At 44.2% G+C, this 17,497-nt stretch overlaps 1 protein-coding gene across 3 annotated transcripts in view; it reads right to left on the reverse strand.

The window, feature by feature from the left end:
• Nucleotides 1-17,497, reverse strand: part of CGNL1 (cingulin like 1) — a 175,277-nt gene that overhangs the window by 13,159 nt on the left and 144,621 nt on the right. For all 3 annotated transcript variants that reach the window (XM_055279290.2, XM_063639394.1, XM_055279289.2), the window contains exons 11-14: nt 13,963-14,115; nt 12,858-13,028; nt 8,780-8,941; nt 5,852-5,941 (exon numbers count right to left, since the gene is read on the reverse strand). In XM_055279290.2, coding sequence (XP_055135265.2) covers nt 5,852-5,941; nt 8,780-8,941; nt 12,858-13,028; nt 13,963-14,115 — 576 coding nt within the window. The remainder of the gene's footprint in view (nt 1-5,851; nt 5,942-8,779; nt 8,942-12,857; nt 13,029-13,962; nt 14,116-17,497) is intronic.

Consider the following 17,497-nt stretch of genomic DNA (forward strand, 5'->3'; position numbering starts at 1 on the left):
GAGGTTGGCAAGCCCACACTCCCAGCTGGCATTAAAAATAATAATCACAAAAAAGGAAAATTATTATTAATCTACTATACACACTGGGTTTTTGAGCAGCTGATACAATAAGAGGCAGTTCTGAGATTAGGAGCATTTCAATTAAAAAAAAAGAAGAAGAAAACCCCCCTCTGATCTTTCACTCACAACTGCAAAGAAGACGGTCCCATTTAGCACGGGTAGCACCCCCGATGCTGACTGAGGAGCAGGTGTGAGCCAGTGAGGAGCAGTTCCCGAAAGTGACTGTAGGAGCCCACAACTCTATCACTGGCATTTCATCCTGCAGTTGCCGAGGCAACAAGGCAGCCTTGCTCAGTCCCTGGAGAGACCATGAAGCCACCCAAAGCTCAAGTTGGTATTTTTCCTGCCTGCCAGCTGCCTGGGCTTGATGAGTCATCTTTCCACTGTGCTGGGTCATCACGGTCTCCATGGCCAAGAGAACGCCTTCCCATGTAGGCCCAGTTCTGCTGTGAAGCGTTTGCAGCAGTGCTCATCGAGCCAGCACAACAACCTACTGGCCTTTAATTTAAAGCATATGAAGCCGGACCTCTCTTTGGCTATTTGAATCCTGCACTCATAAAAAATCAGGAAAGCATCAGCTGAACTTAAATCCTCACCCATTTTAAGAAACAAGACTTTTAACTTGGGAATGGAGACCCAAATGCATTTGAAGGAGTGGTCTTTAAGACCGTGACATAGTCTCATGCAGGGATGATGGGAACAGGCAGGAGGCTTTGGAGTCAAACTGTGACTCCACCTCCTACAAACTGTGTGACCCTATGTACTCACTTCACCTTGAAAGCCCTGAAAACAACAAGAAAGTGGATGAGGCACCCAGCACAGGGCCTAGCACTTAGGGAATCATTGGTAAGGATGGCAATTGTCATAAATGAAAACATGGTTTTTGGAGGGTGGAAAGGAAAAAGGATTACTCTGGATTTAAACAGACCAAACGCCAGTAACTTCAACTTCTTTCAACTTATAAGCCAATCAGAAACCTTTCTGTATATGATGGGACTATACTTGGGTGAGAAAACAGATACTCCTTACTTCTGTTTCATAAAGAAGATATCATTTTATCAACTCCAAATCCATCCCTTCTCCTTCATAGCAGTCAGACTTGAAAACAAAGTCCAAACATCCAAGAGGTTTGAAAAACTTTCCTCTCTCAATTAGGATTTCCTGAAATCATCACTCTGAATAATACTGTCCTGAGCATGTAAAGGAAGCCCTTAGAAAGGCTGTGATATGGTTTGGCTGTGTCCTCACCCAAATCTCATCTTGAATTATAGCTCCCATAATCCCCACGTGTTGTGGGAGGGACCCAGTGGGAGGTAAATGAATCACGGGGGTAGGTTTTTCCTGTGCTGTTCTCATAATAGTGAATAAGTCTCATGAGATCTAATGGTTTTATAAAGGGCAGTTCCCCTGCACACACTCTTTTGCCTGCCGCCATGTAAGACGTGCCTTTGCTCCTACTTTGCCTTCTGCCATGATTGTGAGGCCTCCCCAGCCATGCTGAACTGTGAGTCCATTAAACCTCTTTCCTCTATAAATTACCGAGTCTCAGGTATGTCCTTATAGCAGTGTGAGAACGAACGAATACAGGCTGGGAACTTATAAACAACATGGCCAGCATTTAGTGAGTGCCAAATGTATGCATAAGAGAAAGAAAGAACGGAGGCATGGAAAGGATCAAATACACCATCTTACACAGCCTTTCTTGTCCTCTGCCCTGGTAAGAGCACAGTTGAGGCCTCCTCAGTCGCCCCTTCTCCAGTCCTTGCCCCCACCCCTGGCGCATGAGTCTTCTAGAACACAGTGTATGCTTCACTCTTCTGCTCAATAGCCTTCCATGGCTGCCCACTGCCTTCACAATAGAGCCATTCAAAACCCTTAGTCTGCCTCTTCAAACTTATCCCCTTTCATTTCCTACGGAAACTGGAAATCTGATTGAGCCACACTCATCCACTCATCGCTCCGCAAAATGCTGTATAGATCCCTACCTCCCAGTCTTTGTTCACACCATTCCTTCTATCTAGAATCCCATTCCCAATCCCCTTGGTTTACTCACATCTTACCCTTTCTTTAGAGCTGACCCCAGGTCCCCACCCTCTTTCTAGTAATTCTTCCACACTTACTCTTGCAACGATGGTCTTTCCCACATTAGCTGCTTGAATCTTTTAGTTGGCATTTAGTATCCACTGTTTTTTATTGTTAGTTATCAATTTTTTAGGTCTGACCCATCTCCTCAAACAAACTGTAGCAACTCAAGGTCAGGGACCATCTCTGGTCCTCTTGGAGCTTTACCGCAATGCCTTACACACAGCAGGTATTCATCATATTTTGCAAGTACGGGTAGATAGAGCACTGCCTTGGAAATTGAGACCTAAGCCCAGCTCTGCAGTCAATTGCCTGCATGACTGTGGCTAAATCACCAGGTGACTCCGGGCCTCAAATCACTCATCCATTACAGAGAAGTGGGGAGAGTTGGACTCTGAGGTCCTTGCCAGATCTAAGTCTATGAGAGGGGTTGGCCATTCACTAATATTGCTGGAAAACCTTTTTTCTGGCTTATTCACTAAAGTCCCATCACTAAGACTAGTGGGAGATGTTTGGGGGAAGCAAAGATTCCACAAAGGAGCTTGTGAGAATTCAGAGTTTAAGGAGAGAGCTGTTAAGTTTGAACCTTTTAATTTAAAGAGAACAAGATCGCCAAACTAAAACGTCCCATGCATTCTCTTTTCAGTGCCTAGTAGCAGTTTTCTAGGAAGGCAGGGCCGATGTTATTACTTGGGTTCAAGATAACATGCACCCTTTCCTGTTTTTTAGGAGATGTCCTTGTTAAGGAGATGTCATAAGGTCAGCATTTGATGAGGGAAAGGAAAAGCGGCCTTAAGTTTTGAAGTTTCCCTTTTCTTGCTTTGATTCCAGCAGGAAAGCACAGGCACATGGCCCTACAAGTTAATCTAAGTGGACCAGAAAAGCTCAGAATCAGGGCCCATCTGTCTATACCCAAGGCCCTCCCCAGGGAGCCTTCATTTCAAGAGGCATGAAATAAGCCTTGGCTCAACCTCAACTTTGAATGAGAATGAGATGCTTTCCAGGGAGGCGGGTATTTGGCCCACCCATTTCTCTGCCCTCCCTCACAAGTCAGGAGGCAGCAAAGGCCAGAAGAGAAGCTCTCAGAACACAATCAGGAGACATCACTTTATCTCAGCATTTCTGTTTCACTGGCTTACCAATTCCTACGTCCATGTGAATGTGCTCAATTTCTCCACTTACAACAAACACCAGGCTATACCCTCCCTATCTCAGATGATGCAGTGAGAAGAAAGAAAACAGAGGAGGGAAAGAGAGCTGGTAGGGAAAGAGGCTATAGACATTGGTAGAACTCATCTTTTTAGGCATGTGACTCAGATACAGGGAGAGAATTGGGAAGAAAGTAAAGGGTGAGTCAGACACTTCTGGATGTACGAAACCTTCTTGCAGCATTGCAATGTTAGAATTCAGAAGAGCCTTCAGAGATCGCCTGGATCAATGACTTTCTTTTGATAGATTTTAGAGACTGAGCTCAGAGAGGCTGGGACTCTCCCAGAGGTAAATGAGGCTAGTGCAGGAGCCAGGACTGGGACTCCTAGCCCACTGCCCTCCCCAGCAGACCAAGTGAGTTCCCTTAACTTCCTCCCTGGACTTAGTTCAAGTTCTTGGTTCCCTTAACTTCCCCCCTAAACTGACATCAAGTTCTTGGCTTAGTGGAAATATTTCTAGCCTTGACCACATCATGGACAGCAGTTCTATTCCCCATGATCCAAGTGCTCAGTTGAAAGGAAAAAGAAGTGTCCAGAGCAATTCTGGGACCAGATCTCTGCATGATCAGTTCTGTCAGTGTTGGGCTGTCAGCTGAGCTAAGGGAGGCAGACACGTTCTGGTTCAGTGTCTGTGTTTTGTTTCTGATTTAAACATGGAACCAAAGGTCTGTTTTAACGGCCTCATTACTGATAGGATGACAGGCTTTCCCACTATTCTTAGCATAAGCCACAAGAAGCGCCGGCAAAACAAATCCATGGTCACATCCTTTGTCATTGTGAATGTTTGGTGGATCCTGATATGTCTGGGGGGAACGTCGCTACTTAGCCAGGCTGGCAGGGGCTCATCACAAAACAGCTTTTATTCCAGCAAGAGAACTTAGAAAACACAGTCTCCAGTAAGAACTCCGGGGGGGGGGGGGGGCGGTAGGGGAGATGTCGAGGTTGAGCTCTCCATCTGGACTTTTGGTTTTCAGGAAGGTCCCTCTCTAAACCTGTGCAGCTCTGGCCTGAACGGCTATCGCAGCTCCAGAGGAATGCCATTATCACAGCCTGGGAACACGCAGACAGAACCCACTCTCCATGAGGAGGGTGGAGGGAACGCACCTGGGGTTGCCATTTCCTTCACTCTCAGGAGCAAAGGATCACAAGTATCCCACTTGTTTGCAAAGAAATCTGTCAACAGGGACCTAACAGAATATGGAAAAGCAGCCAGTGATTCACGTTCTACTTTGAGCAGGGCTGCCTGCTCATGAAGTGCTATCCCCAAGCTCTGGGACTTCCAATTCTTGGTCACCCTGAACTGAGGAAAGGGCAGTCCATATGAATAAGAAGAAGAGACCAGAAGAAAGTGCCCTTTGGAATAGGGAAGATTGGAAAGAGAAGACAAAAACATAAAGCAGAAAGTGGAAGTTTCCCAAGTGGTTATGAACAACAATCTATTGGCCATAGTAGGAAAAGTGCTTTTTAGGGCTGAGGCTCTAAGGCTCATTAGTTCAACAAGCAAGTGTGTGGAATTTGGTAGCCAGCACCACGTTAGGGGCAACAGAAAGTAGGCTCTATGATGCAGCCTTTTCCTTGACAAGTTAATTAGCAGTACACACACCTATGAAGCATTCATGTTCAATAACAGTACTTTCCAAGTGAATGCTTTTTACAGTTTTGGAAGGCGTTTCACTTACATTTGATCCTTATGACAACACTGTGAGGCAATCGGGGAGAGTTATTCTCATGTTATAGATGACGGAACTAATTTCTCAAGCGACGTGCAGATAATACATGCAGTATTATCCAAAGGCTTTTGACCTTTGTTTCCATTTTTTAATTAAGTGAAGGTTCAGAGGGGCTTTGAGATAGACTGGGAGTGGCAGGTGAGATCTGGGGAGAGCAGTGAGATCACGAGGAAACAGAGGTACTGTTAACTAGTTTCTGTGTCCCCAATGCATGCCCAAACCACTTGACAGATAAAATATGGAAGCATTTTGGGAAGAGGATTCAGAACACTCAGTGGCAGTTTCAAAGATAATTAATTTGTATTCACTAGTCTCAGCCCTTCATTTACAAGATACCTGTGGATACATGTAGAAACTTCTAATGATAGAATGTGCTTTTAATGACAACTTACCCAGTTGTACGCCTAGAGCCTTGAAATGGTGCTGGACGAACTGTATATCAACATTTAGAAAGCCCTTCACTCTTTCTTGACTAGCACTGGCACTTTCTTAATGAAAAAGATGAAAACAAAACCTAAAAACCTTGAAATGATGCCAAGTATAGATTAGGAAATAATCTGACCAAGGATTAAAATTTAAAATCTAAAATACAAGTAATTTGGTCAAAGTCTCTCCTAGAAGCTTACTATGGTGATGACTATTCAATCTTCCATCAATTTCTAGATGGCATGCATTGTTCTCTCCTGGCCTTAACTGAATCCCCAGGTTTAACCCCTCATGTTCCTTTTTCACACAGGACAATCCACACATCATTCACCTATAGAACAGTACCTGTTCCCTGCTCCTACTGATCCTCTCAGACAGCAAATCCGAGTTGTTTCTCTCTTCTTCCAGTTCCATCTCCAGTTGAGACACCTTGTCCTAAGAAGGAAATCACAAACAGTCGACTTAACTTGCACTGACCGGGATTAACAGCAAAGACTGCCCCACAGAGAAACAACCCTAAGGGCAAATGAGAGCTGACTACCATTAGAGTTTGTAAAAACAATATATCTATTTCTTACATTGCCCAAAGCAGATATTTCTTAAACGATGTGTTTCATGACTTGTAAAATGTGTAATGTAAAATGTTTATGTAGAAAACACATAAAAGAAGAAAAACCATTATCCCAAACCCTAATGCAAACACTAAGGATATTTGAGCATGTTTCTGTCAAGTCTTTGTTTCTCCCTGTGAATCAGTAACTTTAAACAGATCTACCCAAGCCAGTGCCTGTTAAAAGACAATGTGGAAAAAACACTTCATGCTCAGGACAATCTTCTGTCTGCAAAAGCCTTGCAGGAGTAAATCTATAGCAGCCTTCTAAGGAACAGCATGCATTTGCACTATGCACTCCCAAACCTGCACTGGATTAACCAAAAGACAGTGCTAACCAATCCTGTTAAATTCATCATCACTTCAGAATAATAATTTGTGGCTTCTTTGTTGGCTCCTAATCTAACTCAATTGAGTGTCCAGAGAAAAACATTTCAAAGCAGCTTTGTATATGAAGAAAAGAGGCTTCTAACACGAACCACCCCACTTAGAACTGGGAGTTGTCGGCCTTGAGCATGTGCTTCTCCTGTCACCAGCCAATCTGTCATAGGTCTAAGTAAACTCAGAGCCACAAATGCTAAAAAGCAATTAGCATTCCAAGTTTTAAATGTGAACCTGCAGCATTTGTATATACATATTGTCTCTGCAATTGCCAAAGTGGATTGACAAGCAACAAGCAATGGACACCTCTATCCCTAAATATTATTCTATTTATGACAATAAAAAACCCAGGATTCTTGTGAATGACTGTCTGTGAATGGCCCCCAGGTAGTGATCAAAACCTCTAGGGAAGCTAGAAAGCCCTCTCCCAGGAGCCAAGCATCTCAAAGGCCAACTTGGATTGGAGCTGGGCCCTGCACCGAAGCCTCCTGTTTATTCAGTGGTTCCTGATGCCTCCAAGACCAGGCTCACTATAGTCAGACATCACTCAGGATCCACAAGAGTTGCATTTACATACAACAGCCACCTGAGTTTACAGAATGTCCATTGTTAGGAGAGCTCTTGAGTCTTGAAAATTAATTTAAGTGCTAGTGAAGGAGCAGGCAAGACGTAGTCACAGCAAGATGGTCCTGCTAGCTGCCTCTTAGGGGACGAAACACCCCTCAAGCGCATCTCATGGTAGCAGGGTCTTCAGAGCCGTTCATTTTGTAATTAATGAGAAAATAGCTAAATATTGCAAAGGGGCGAATGAAGCTTAGCTATGCCACTCCTTCTAGACCTAAGTCGGCCAAAGGAAACGGTCTCTTTAGTCAGGATATAGCAGTGGAAATGACCTAACAACCCAATCTCCAGCTAAAAGCACCTCTTTATAGGACTCTCTTCTTGCCTAAAAGCCATACTGCACAGAACCCAGCAGGAGTGTTAACGATCCAGGCCAGGGCCATTACTCCAAAGGTTCTTCCTCCACTGCCTGAAGAGGCTTTAGCTTGTTTTGAGCCAGGTTGTTTAAGGCCCTAGAATAATCAGTTTCTAGTTAAGTGTGCTGACCTTAGCTTGCCTTAAAATTACCTCCCCTAAAGAGATCAGACCCAAGACATTAGCAAAATGTACAGCAGTCCTACAAAAGAGCAATAAAAAATCAGGTTATTCTAGTCTCTAACAGAGGTCCATCTAATAAAATCTTCAACGACTGAAAAAACACTCCCTAGATATAAACGGCTACTAAGTCCCCTGGAGGTTTTAAAAGTTATTTCTGTTTATTTGCAAAGTTGAATCAGGAATTCCATTGATTTTGAATTTAAGCCATCTCTCCATGGCCTTGAGCACTGTCTTTTATCAAAACCTTGACAATTTTAACTTCTCTGAAAAGACTGAGGCTATTTTTTAGTGTCTCTCTCAATTCCACTTTTTCAGTGTCTCTCCCGCTCTCTAAATTCTACTGGGGCGTGTGTGTGTGTGTGTGTGTGCGTGTGTGTGTTTCTGGGGCTTAGTTTTGCTCCTAAGAATTATTCTTCTTTAAAAGTTCAGATGGATTGATTCTAAGGTTCTTCTTGTCAACCTCAGTGAACTGTTCACACTTAGATTCTGTTACTTCATTTACATCTCTCTAATATGTTGTGTTTTCAGCTTGTGACTAGATCACCCCCATCTGGTGACTGCATTCAGCACTTTCTGATATGCTGTCTTGGACTATGTACATACTATGTATACCACAGTGAACTGAGCCACAGTGTGCTGCGAGCTCTGGCAAAGCCCAATAACCTATAAGGGAAAATGGGCCAGAAACAGAAAGCAAGAATGGAGTATGTGGTGTGGCAAATGAAGGATGACGATTCCTAGGAGGCTCCTCTCTGGACATGCAGCAGTCTGGTTCCTTCTAGTTAGCTGGAAGCACTGCCCCAAAGAACAAACAGAAAAGGAACTATCTGTGCCCTTAGGCAAAATCACCTAATGTCCCTGGGAATCTGTTCCATTTCCTCTCAAGACAATGAGAATGTTAGACTAAATTATGTCCATCATTCCTTCTAGCTCTGATGTCCTGAGTCTATAAATGACTAGCCCCTTCCTTCAATCAAGAAATAACCTCACTACACCTGGCTGTGGGAGAGAATTAAAAACCCAAGACTTCCCAAAGGCGGAGCTGAGAGCCAAGAGGCTGCTTCTCTCGTGGCCCAGACTCGCTCTCCGCAGGTCCCCCAGCTCACACTGTGCGGCCCACAGACCTCCATCTGCTTGACCAGTCTGCCACGGTCATCTTTGAGGTGACTCTTGGCTTCCAGCTCATACTCCAGGTCCTTCAGCGTCTGCTCCAGAAGCTGCCTTTTTGTGAGTGCTTCATCCTGAGCTCTCTGGTAGTCCCGTAACTCTTCCTCCATCAGACGCATCTAGGAGGAGAGACAGCTGGGATGGTTTTCTGGGGTGCATCAAGAGCATAGAGACCTCCACAGACAATGCACAGACTGACCCCACTGAAAGGAAGATCAGCTGGACCCCCACAATATGGGAGATCAGAAGACCTTGAGCAAGTCTTACCTCCCTCTGGGCCTCACTTTCCTTTTTGTAAAAAGAGGGGGTTTTCCAGCTACAGGCAGCAACCTATTAGGTTACAAATTCTATTTGGTAGATGTTGACCAATATTTTTTAATTAAATAGAACAGAAAAAAATAGCAGAGTATTAGCAAATATTGATTTGCAAATCTTTTGTGCTAGACATTCATATATTTGTGCAGATGCATGTATTCCTGGGTTGCAAGATGTAATTTGCTTTTTTTTTTTTTTTTTTTGAGATGGAGTCTTGCTTTGTTGCCCAGGCTGGAGTGCAGTGGTGCGATCTTGGCTAACTGCAGCCTCCATCCCCTGGGTTCAAACAATGCTCCTCACTCAGCCTCCCAAGCAGATAGGATTACAGTGCATGCCACCACACTGAGCTAATTTTTGTATTTTTAGTAGAGATGGAGCTTCATTCACCATGGTGGCCAGGCTGGTCTCAAACTCCTGACCTCAGGTGATGCCCGCCTCAGTCTCCCAAAGTACTGGGATTGTAGGCATGAGCCACCGTGCCCAGCTGAATGCAAAATGTAGTTTTTACTAGGTCATGTTAAAAACTCTCGAGAGCCCCTTAACTAAATACATGTTTCCCGGGGGGTAATTTATTGTCTACCTGTATCACTGTCACCTCAAAAGAGGTTTCAACTCAGTAAAAAAGAACACACAACTGAATTAATGACCGCAAAGCAACCTACTGGCACAAAACCTAACAACATACACAGGCACATTAGGGAAAGCCACCGCTTTGCAGAAGAAAATGATTAGCTATCTTAATTTATAATGTTGTGTTTTTTTCCATCCACAAGGTGGCACTCAACTAACAGCTTTGAAGAAAGTGCAACAGACAAAACAGCTTGATTCACAAGGGCCAGTCTGTGTCTTGAACGTCTCTGGAAGCTCCCTGGGGAGAACAGACAGCTCAGGGCACAGTAGGTCTTCCTTAAACATCTGTGGGGGCTGATCTGGTCAAGCCCCAGGCTGTCTGCTTTGTTCTAAGCGTCCTACCCTCTTGGAGTTGGTACCAGTATTGAGTAGAGCTAGTCTCAGGAATAGAATACACCGGGGGGTCTGTTTCCTTCAGAGTACACGAAAGCGAATGGCCAACTCCGCTACAGAATGCCACCCTTCTGCGGTATCTGTCACAGGAGAGTTGGAAAGCCCCAGTAGTTGAGGACAGCTTTGGAGAACCCGTGGAAAAACTTGAGGAAACGTGTTCTTCTCTGGGAGGCTGACAGGAGCACCGGGCATTTCTGTGAGAACAGCCTAGCCTTGAAGATGACATCTCCAGATGAAGACCCGCATCTGGTTTTTGTGGTTACCATGACAGAAAGTACATGAAAGCACAGAATGAAAATCACCCCATGGAAAAACAGTGATGGGACATTCTCTGGATACAGAGGATGTGCTATATTCCACAGCATTAAAAAAAAAAAAAAAAAAAAAAAAAAAACGCTCTATGACTCAGTTTCCTCATTCACAAAATTGGGGTAATTATAAAACCAGCCTTCTAAAGCTATTATGAGAATCAAATGAGATGATACCAAAAAAGAACCTGAGCGTGCGGGTCAGAAAGAAGGACAGGCCAATGTGCAGCCTGCGTTTCCTTCCTGCCCCCCTTCCCAATGCCCAGTGTGCCCTCCTCCACTGCTCAGCACAGTCCCACCTTCCACACCCAGCAGGTCCCTCCTAACACCCGGTAAGGGCCCCGTCATACTCAGAGTCCTTGACGAGGGCCGGCAGAAGGGAATAACTAGCATGGTGTCTGTGAACAATGTATCCTGAACCATAAGTAAGCAAACAACTTTTGAACTTCCTAGTGTTACCTTTAAGTAGTTAAAATCACCCTTTGCTAAAAAAGATTTAGAAAATAAACTGAACAATGGTAATCACTAAGTCTCAATTCTCTAAAGATCATGCTTATCAGAGGTAGAATGGGTGAAAAATACCTATTTCTCTCAAAGCAAAGGCAGCCACTATTACAGCACTTAGAATGGACTCCTGTAGCTTTTGGGTTGTTTTTTTTTTTTTAACCAAGATCTTCAACCAGCTCAATCAAAACACAAGCAGAGGGGCAGTGAACAGAGTTGAGCTTGAGTTTTTTAAGGATCCAGAGTGACCTTGGCTTGTTAATTCACTTTTGTTTTAAACAACTCCATCACTCTGCCATCTTAGTCAAGGATGGTATCTCACTGCAGTTTCCCTGCAGAATGATGAGGTGTCCATGTCTGTTGCTCGCATGGAAACAGTGTCTCACAGGGCTGCATCAGTGAGAAAAATCCAGGAAGGGCCATCTTTATTTTCCTTGCAAGGAATCCTTTTTTTTTGGAAGGAGTGTTCTTTTATAAACAATACTGATCTCCATCTGGCCTTAACTAGTCTCTCTGGACCTCAGTTTCCTTATCTAACTAGAGGATCTCTACGTTTCCTTCCAACCCAAGGATTCTATCATAAAAATCATTATATAAAACGCAATGGGAAGTACTTTTCAGGGGTCATTGTGACACTGTGATCTTTTGAAGTCAAATCAGACCAGGTGCTTGTTGGTGTTCTGGCAGATACCTGAATCCTTCTGCCTCTGTGCTGTAGTAATGAATGTGATTTTTTTTTAATACCAAAGAGAACTGTGATGTCAGTGTGCTAATTTCACTTTTTACTTGGAGTCCTGTATCATATAACCCTGAGCCAAAGGGGATCCGTTATCAGGGGCCTTTCAAGAGTGTTCTAGAAGCCTGCAATAAATATCTATTGTTCTTTTACATAGTTTCAGCACTGACTCATGGGTGACTTTTCTTTGATCATCAAAGAAATTAAAGTTTGTTTTTTAAAGAAAAAAATTGTTTTCCTGTGCAATCTTGGTGCTCTTGGCACTGTTCATGAAAAACAATAAGCCTTAAAATTAAAGAAAAGGAAATTAATATTTATGAAGTGTCTGGGATGTACAGACTCGCTGCTACACAGTCTCACATATTATCTCATTTAATTATTAAGTCACTAATATTTGGTATATTTTTAAAGAGGTAGAAACATATGCTCAGAAAACTGGGGTTAAGTTGATCAAGGTGACCCAGCTGGCAAGAGGTATAGCTAGAAATCAGCATAGGCTGTGCTTACATTTTGAAGCCTCCAGCTTTCCATTAAAACAATCAAAAACATCCCCTTTCTTTTTCTCAGTTCTTGAGAGGCCAAGCCTGAAGGGAGCTAGCATTTGGGTTTCTTTGCTCAATTATTCTTAAATATAAAACCAATGTTTTAATCATTTCAATACTCATAAATTCCTGAGGATTTCTTTTATTCGCCATTATTGTTGTTGTGAAACTCTTGTCCGCCACCCTCATGCCAATAAAAGTCTGTATTTTCATAAATCAATGGCCAAAAAACAGTCAGTTACTATAATCCCTATTCTAGGATTAAATTAAAACATGAAAGCATATAAATAAATCATCTAGACATAGCTGGGCACATCATGGCTGTCTGCTCCATAAATGGCAGCGAAACATTTTAGGCAAAACACTGTAGATTCATTAAGAAAATGGTCAGGTTAAAGCTGTGTCCATTTAGTCTCACAGTCCACCAGTGGGTCCTTTGTGCTCCAGAATGCCATTTGCCCACAGAACCATCCAGTAGGTGGAGAATGAAGAGTCAAGCACAAAAGCTGTCTCACGAATCTGCCCCCAAGTCCCTCACAGAAGACTTTCAGGGCAAAGGATACTTTGAATAAGGGATAAAGGAAGAACTTATCTGGCCAGGCATTACCTCATCCTGCATTTTCATGGCTGTCAGTCGGGACTTTTCTGCCTCCAGGGTTTTCTCCTTCAACTGTCTTTGCATTTCTGCGAGCTCTCTGCGGTTTTTCTCCTTGTACTCATCCAGCTGGTTCTGGAGCTCCAGGGTCGATGTACGGGAGGCCTCAACAATGTCTGCCATCTGGAAGAAGTGACACCGGTGTGAGCCCACCCTGGGATGCTCTGAGACCAGGGTCTGGGTCCCATTTCAACACACAGCACATCTCCTCTTCTCCCATTCTTCTATGGCCCCCTCAAAGATGGCCCAGCGCCTGAACCTGAGTCGGCCAGGTGTGGGCACCTGTGACTTGGAAGCAGCATGGAGGAGTGAGCAGGCACATCTCTTGGAGCCAGGCACACAGCCTCAGGGTCCTAGGGCTGCTGTGCCACTAACCAGTACGTGACTGGGACATGTCGTTAACCTCTCTGGGCCCTGGCCGTGTCCACATTGAAAACACTGAAATCATATCTACCTTACAGGGTTGTTGTCAGAATTAGTATCCGCAGATACAGATAAAATTTTATCAGCAGATACAGATAAAATTCTAGTTAGAAACAAAATAGTAAAGTGCCTGGTACATAATACACGTCAGAAAACAGCAGACACTCGTGTCAGCTCCCAGAATACAGAAAGCCTGCCGGCTTTGTGCCTTTACCCTTCTGGGTATGGTGGGGCAGAGATGAGGAGAAAGGGCAGCAGCTACTGAGCTCTGAAGCTGCCTTTCACACTCCTGGACAAGTAATAGAGATGCAAATGTAGAGACTCTGCAAAGAGATGTCGATTCTGATTCAGTCAACATTTGTTCCATCTGCACTGACACACAGCCTTCTTCTACTAACTGTTAAGAGGTGATTCTGGTGCCCAGAATCCAGAGGGTACTGGCATTAATGTTTTCTAGACCAGTTTCTATCTTTTCAATAAATCCAAAGAGCTGCCTCTTGGGAGCTGCAAATTCCTGACACTTTTGTGCTTAGACCTACTGCAGGTTTCCCAGGCTTTCACCAGACCCTCAGAGGGGACTGGGTCCAACAAAGGCGTCTGGCCCTACATCCTCTTTCGTCCTCCAGCCCCTCACCTCCTTCTGCAGTTTCTCAATGGTCTTGCCCAGGTGCCACCGCTCATTCTCCATCTCGTTCTTCAACCTTCTTAGCTGCTCCTTCTGCTCACCCTCCTCTTTGAGCTTCTCAGACAACTGCTTCTGCTCCTGGGTGGTCCGACTCAGATTTCCCTGCAAATGGCAGGGAAAGGACAGTGCTGTCACCTACCAACCAGGTAGCCACAGGAACAGGTGGCACAGGGAACTTCACAGTCACACTGCAAAGCAATCAGATCTGTTAAGTCCGTGATGAGAAAGAAGATCAAAATAAAGCCGTCAGAGAGATAGAAGGACATTGTTGGTTCTGAAATTCAAGGACCAAAAAGGAAAGTTGACTTACCCAAAAACATCCACAGGTATGAAGAGGCAGACAAACAACGTGCTACAGAAATACATGGCCAAGGCTGCTGCTGGTGGGAATTCAGGATAGTGTCTGAAAACCTGAATGTTCATGCTTGAAAATCGAGGTCAAGCTATACATTACCACAACCTAAACCTACTTGGCAATTTATATCCTGTGACACACAGCATCACACCTAACGCTCCAGTATTTACTACGCTATGCAGATGGTTCTTACAGTTAGAATAACTAAAAATGAATCGCTAAGAGAACACTACCCCACAGAACAAAGGTCCGCTTGGGTAAAGGCAGTTGTCATCAACAGAATCCATGAATTGGACTCAGACACAGGCAAAAAGGAATTTGGAAACACACAGGTTGGTGAACTTGATGAATAGAAGGTGTTAAATGGAAGAGACACTAGTCAGATAAAATACTAGTCAGGTAAGTGGTTACTGATTGAATCAGCACCAAATACTAGTGCCTACCATAAAATACAACCATCTTGAGTGCAATACTCCCCTTAGTTCCCCTGAGGCTCTCATCTCACAAAGTCACACAGACTTATGTTCTTTATGTAAACAACATGCAATTCCAAAATAAAATCCTAAAATATTATAGGAAGGTTATGGTGGCTTCTTTAAATGGCTAAGCATTAGGGCCATAGGTACAAGGATAATAAGAAGAGGCACAGCTTGGAACAGAGCAACCTGACTCAAACACAGACTGGATCATCTCGAAAACGTTGTCAGGCACTGAGGGCTGACTGGGCCACTACAGAAACAGCTCAGGGCCTACCCGGTCTTGTGTCCCTGCAGTGACTGCACAAGAACAATGGTTTATATTTGTACAGTGCTTAACAGTTTACAAGCTGCTGCCACAGGCAGTAACTCGGGATCTTGAAAACATTCCAAATCACTTCGGACTCTCCTGGTTTGCAGAGCATAGGAACAGATCTGCTCTGCCAACCACGTGATGTGGGGCTAAAACACCACCTACAGGGGCCTTCCGGTCCCTGGGCTCTGCTGGGCTGGCTGCACTTTGAGAAGCAGCCAACCTGGCCGACCTGCTGAAGTTAATTGCTGCAGAGAACCAAGGTTAACAAAAGCTGTTGGGGAAAAGATGGTGGCAAAAAGAAAGGTAATCAGAAGTTCAGTGTGGGGGGAATTAGCAGGAGTGTGCTCCAGCACAGCTGCTGCTGGGCACCCACCAGAAGCAGGGTCAAACCTGGGGTTTCTGTTGATCGATGATTTCACAGTGTTGGGGCAAAGGGTGAGGAGGAGTTATAGAACCAGTGAGGTATGGTATGGGACAAAACCCTCAAAACACGTGTCCCAAAAATTGTCAATCCGTGAAAACAACAAATACAGAGGCCCCCAATGGCTTCCTGTAGAACCTTCAGGATCCAACTCAACCCCCTCCCCACAGGAATCCCCCAGCCTTTCTCCTCCTCTTAGACCCCAATCCCAAGGGCTCCAGGCAGCAGACAAGCCGACCCAGCCCTACTCAGCCTCCATGTGGTTCGTGCATGTGTTTCTGCTCCACTCTTGGCTCAGGCAGGGCTGCCTGGCTCTTTCTTCTGAACCACAAGAGACACCACAGACTCACCACTCTGGGCCTAGGGCCTGCCAACACCCGCCACCCCAACACACACACATTGCCTAGAAGAATAGATTTGCTACATTCTTTTTAAATTATTTCCTATATGCTTGCCTCTTCTGCAAGGTAGTAAGCTCCGTAAAGGCAAGAGAGAGGTTTTCTGTCTATCTGGGTATGTTGACTATTAGGCATATGATAAACACTTAGCTATTAAAAAAGAATGCCTATCCCCAAAAGTGATCCCAAGGCTTCTTATGTTAGAATCACCAAGCAAGGATGCGGTGTCTGTACTTAAAATGTAGATTCTAGCTTTTTCTGATGGAATCACAATTTTTCTTAGCATGGGGTCCATAATTATTTGCATTTGAAAGCTCCCCAGATAATTCTAATATGTACGAAGGTTTAGAAACACTGTTCAGAACAATGGTCTTCCTCCTCCGTAATTCAAGAAATGAAATATGTTCCAATAAGTCACTGCTGAGAAAATGCCCCAAATTCACAGGAAAAGAAGCAAACGTGACAACTTTGCATTTTTCTGACCCTTCATGTGGACAGTATCAGGAGTGAAATGCTCTGTAGCTACAGAGACTCTATCTCCAAGGCCAGCAATACAAGCTCATCGATGAATGATGAGATGAAAATTTAGGGAAAATATATCAGGTAGGAGAATCCGAGACACAACACGGGTAGATGTAGGGTGAGTGTCCTTGAGCTCGGGGACCATTATCTGTCAACGGACGCAGATTTCACCCTATAACTGAGGTCCCAATTAGCTCATATTAACGACAGCCAAGTTGCAGGTGAGCCTATGGGTGTCAAGGAATGGGCAGCTTAACCAGAAGGAAGTTGGTCTTCTTGGAGTCCCTGCCACTCAGTGTCTGTGAGCTGCAACAGCGCAAGCCTTGGGCCCTTTTTCCTTGGTTGTCTCAATATTCAAAAGTCCAATGGGGTGGGAGGGAAAGCCCCAGGAATAACGTATGCACTGTTACCCCTTCCTGAAGGAAAGAACTGTGATTTCTCCAGCAAAGGCTTCTTTACTTCCCCATCTGCAGAAGGCACTTTTAAACAGAATCATAGATGCCTTGCCTTAAGTGCAGTTCCAGTAGCCCTAGACAGCAACACAGTCCTGAAGCAAGTGGTAGGGCACTGAGCAAACCAAGAACAGCATCTTTATGCCCCTCTGCTACTTTTTAACTGAGTCATGGTAAATCAGACATAAATTTACCAGCGTCATCAGCTACTATGTAAAGAAATCTATTTATCATACGTGAAGATGCAATAGACTAATAGCACAAAGACAGAGAAAAATACCAGTTACTTTTTTCTTTCCTCAAGGGCTAAGGTCCCTTTGGGTTGCCACCTTCGAGGATGAGAGGTACACAGAAAGAGTAATCAAACAAAAGGAGCTGACTATCTGGTTTCCAATTTTAAAGAAAACAAAGTATTTTAGAGCGATGGTGCTTTTTTCATGGCATTACTTTTAAGACCAGATAATTCAGGTAAAGATAGTGAAACTGTCAGGCCCATTTTTAATTCTTGCCAGCTGCACTGCCAGTGGCTAACACAGCCACACAC

Source organism: Symphalangus syndactylus, chromosome 5 (assembly GCF_028878055.3).
Source record: "Symphalangus syndactylus isolate Jambi chromosome 5, NHGRI_mSymSyn1-v2.1_pri, whole genome shotgun sequence".
NCBI lineage: Eukaryota > Metazoa > Chordata > Mammalia > Primates > Hylobatidae > Symphalangus > Symphalangus syndactylus.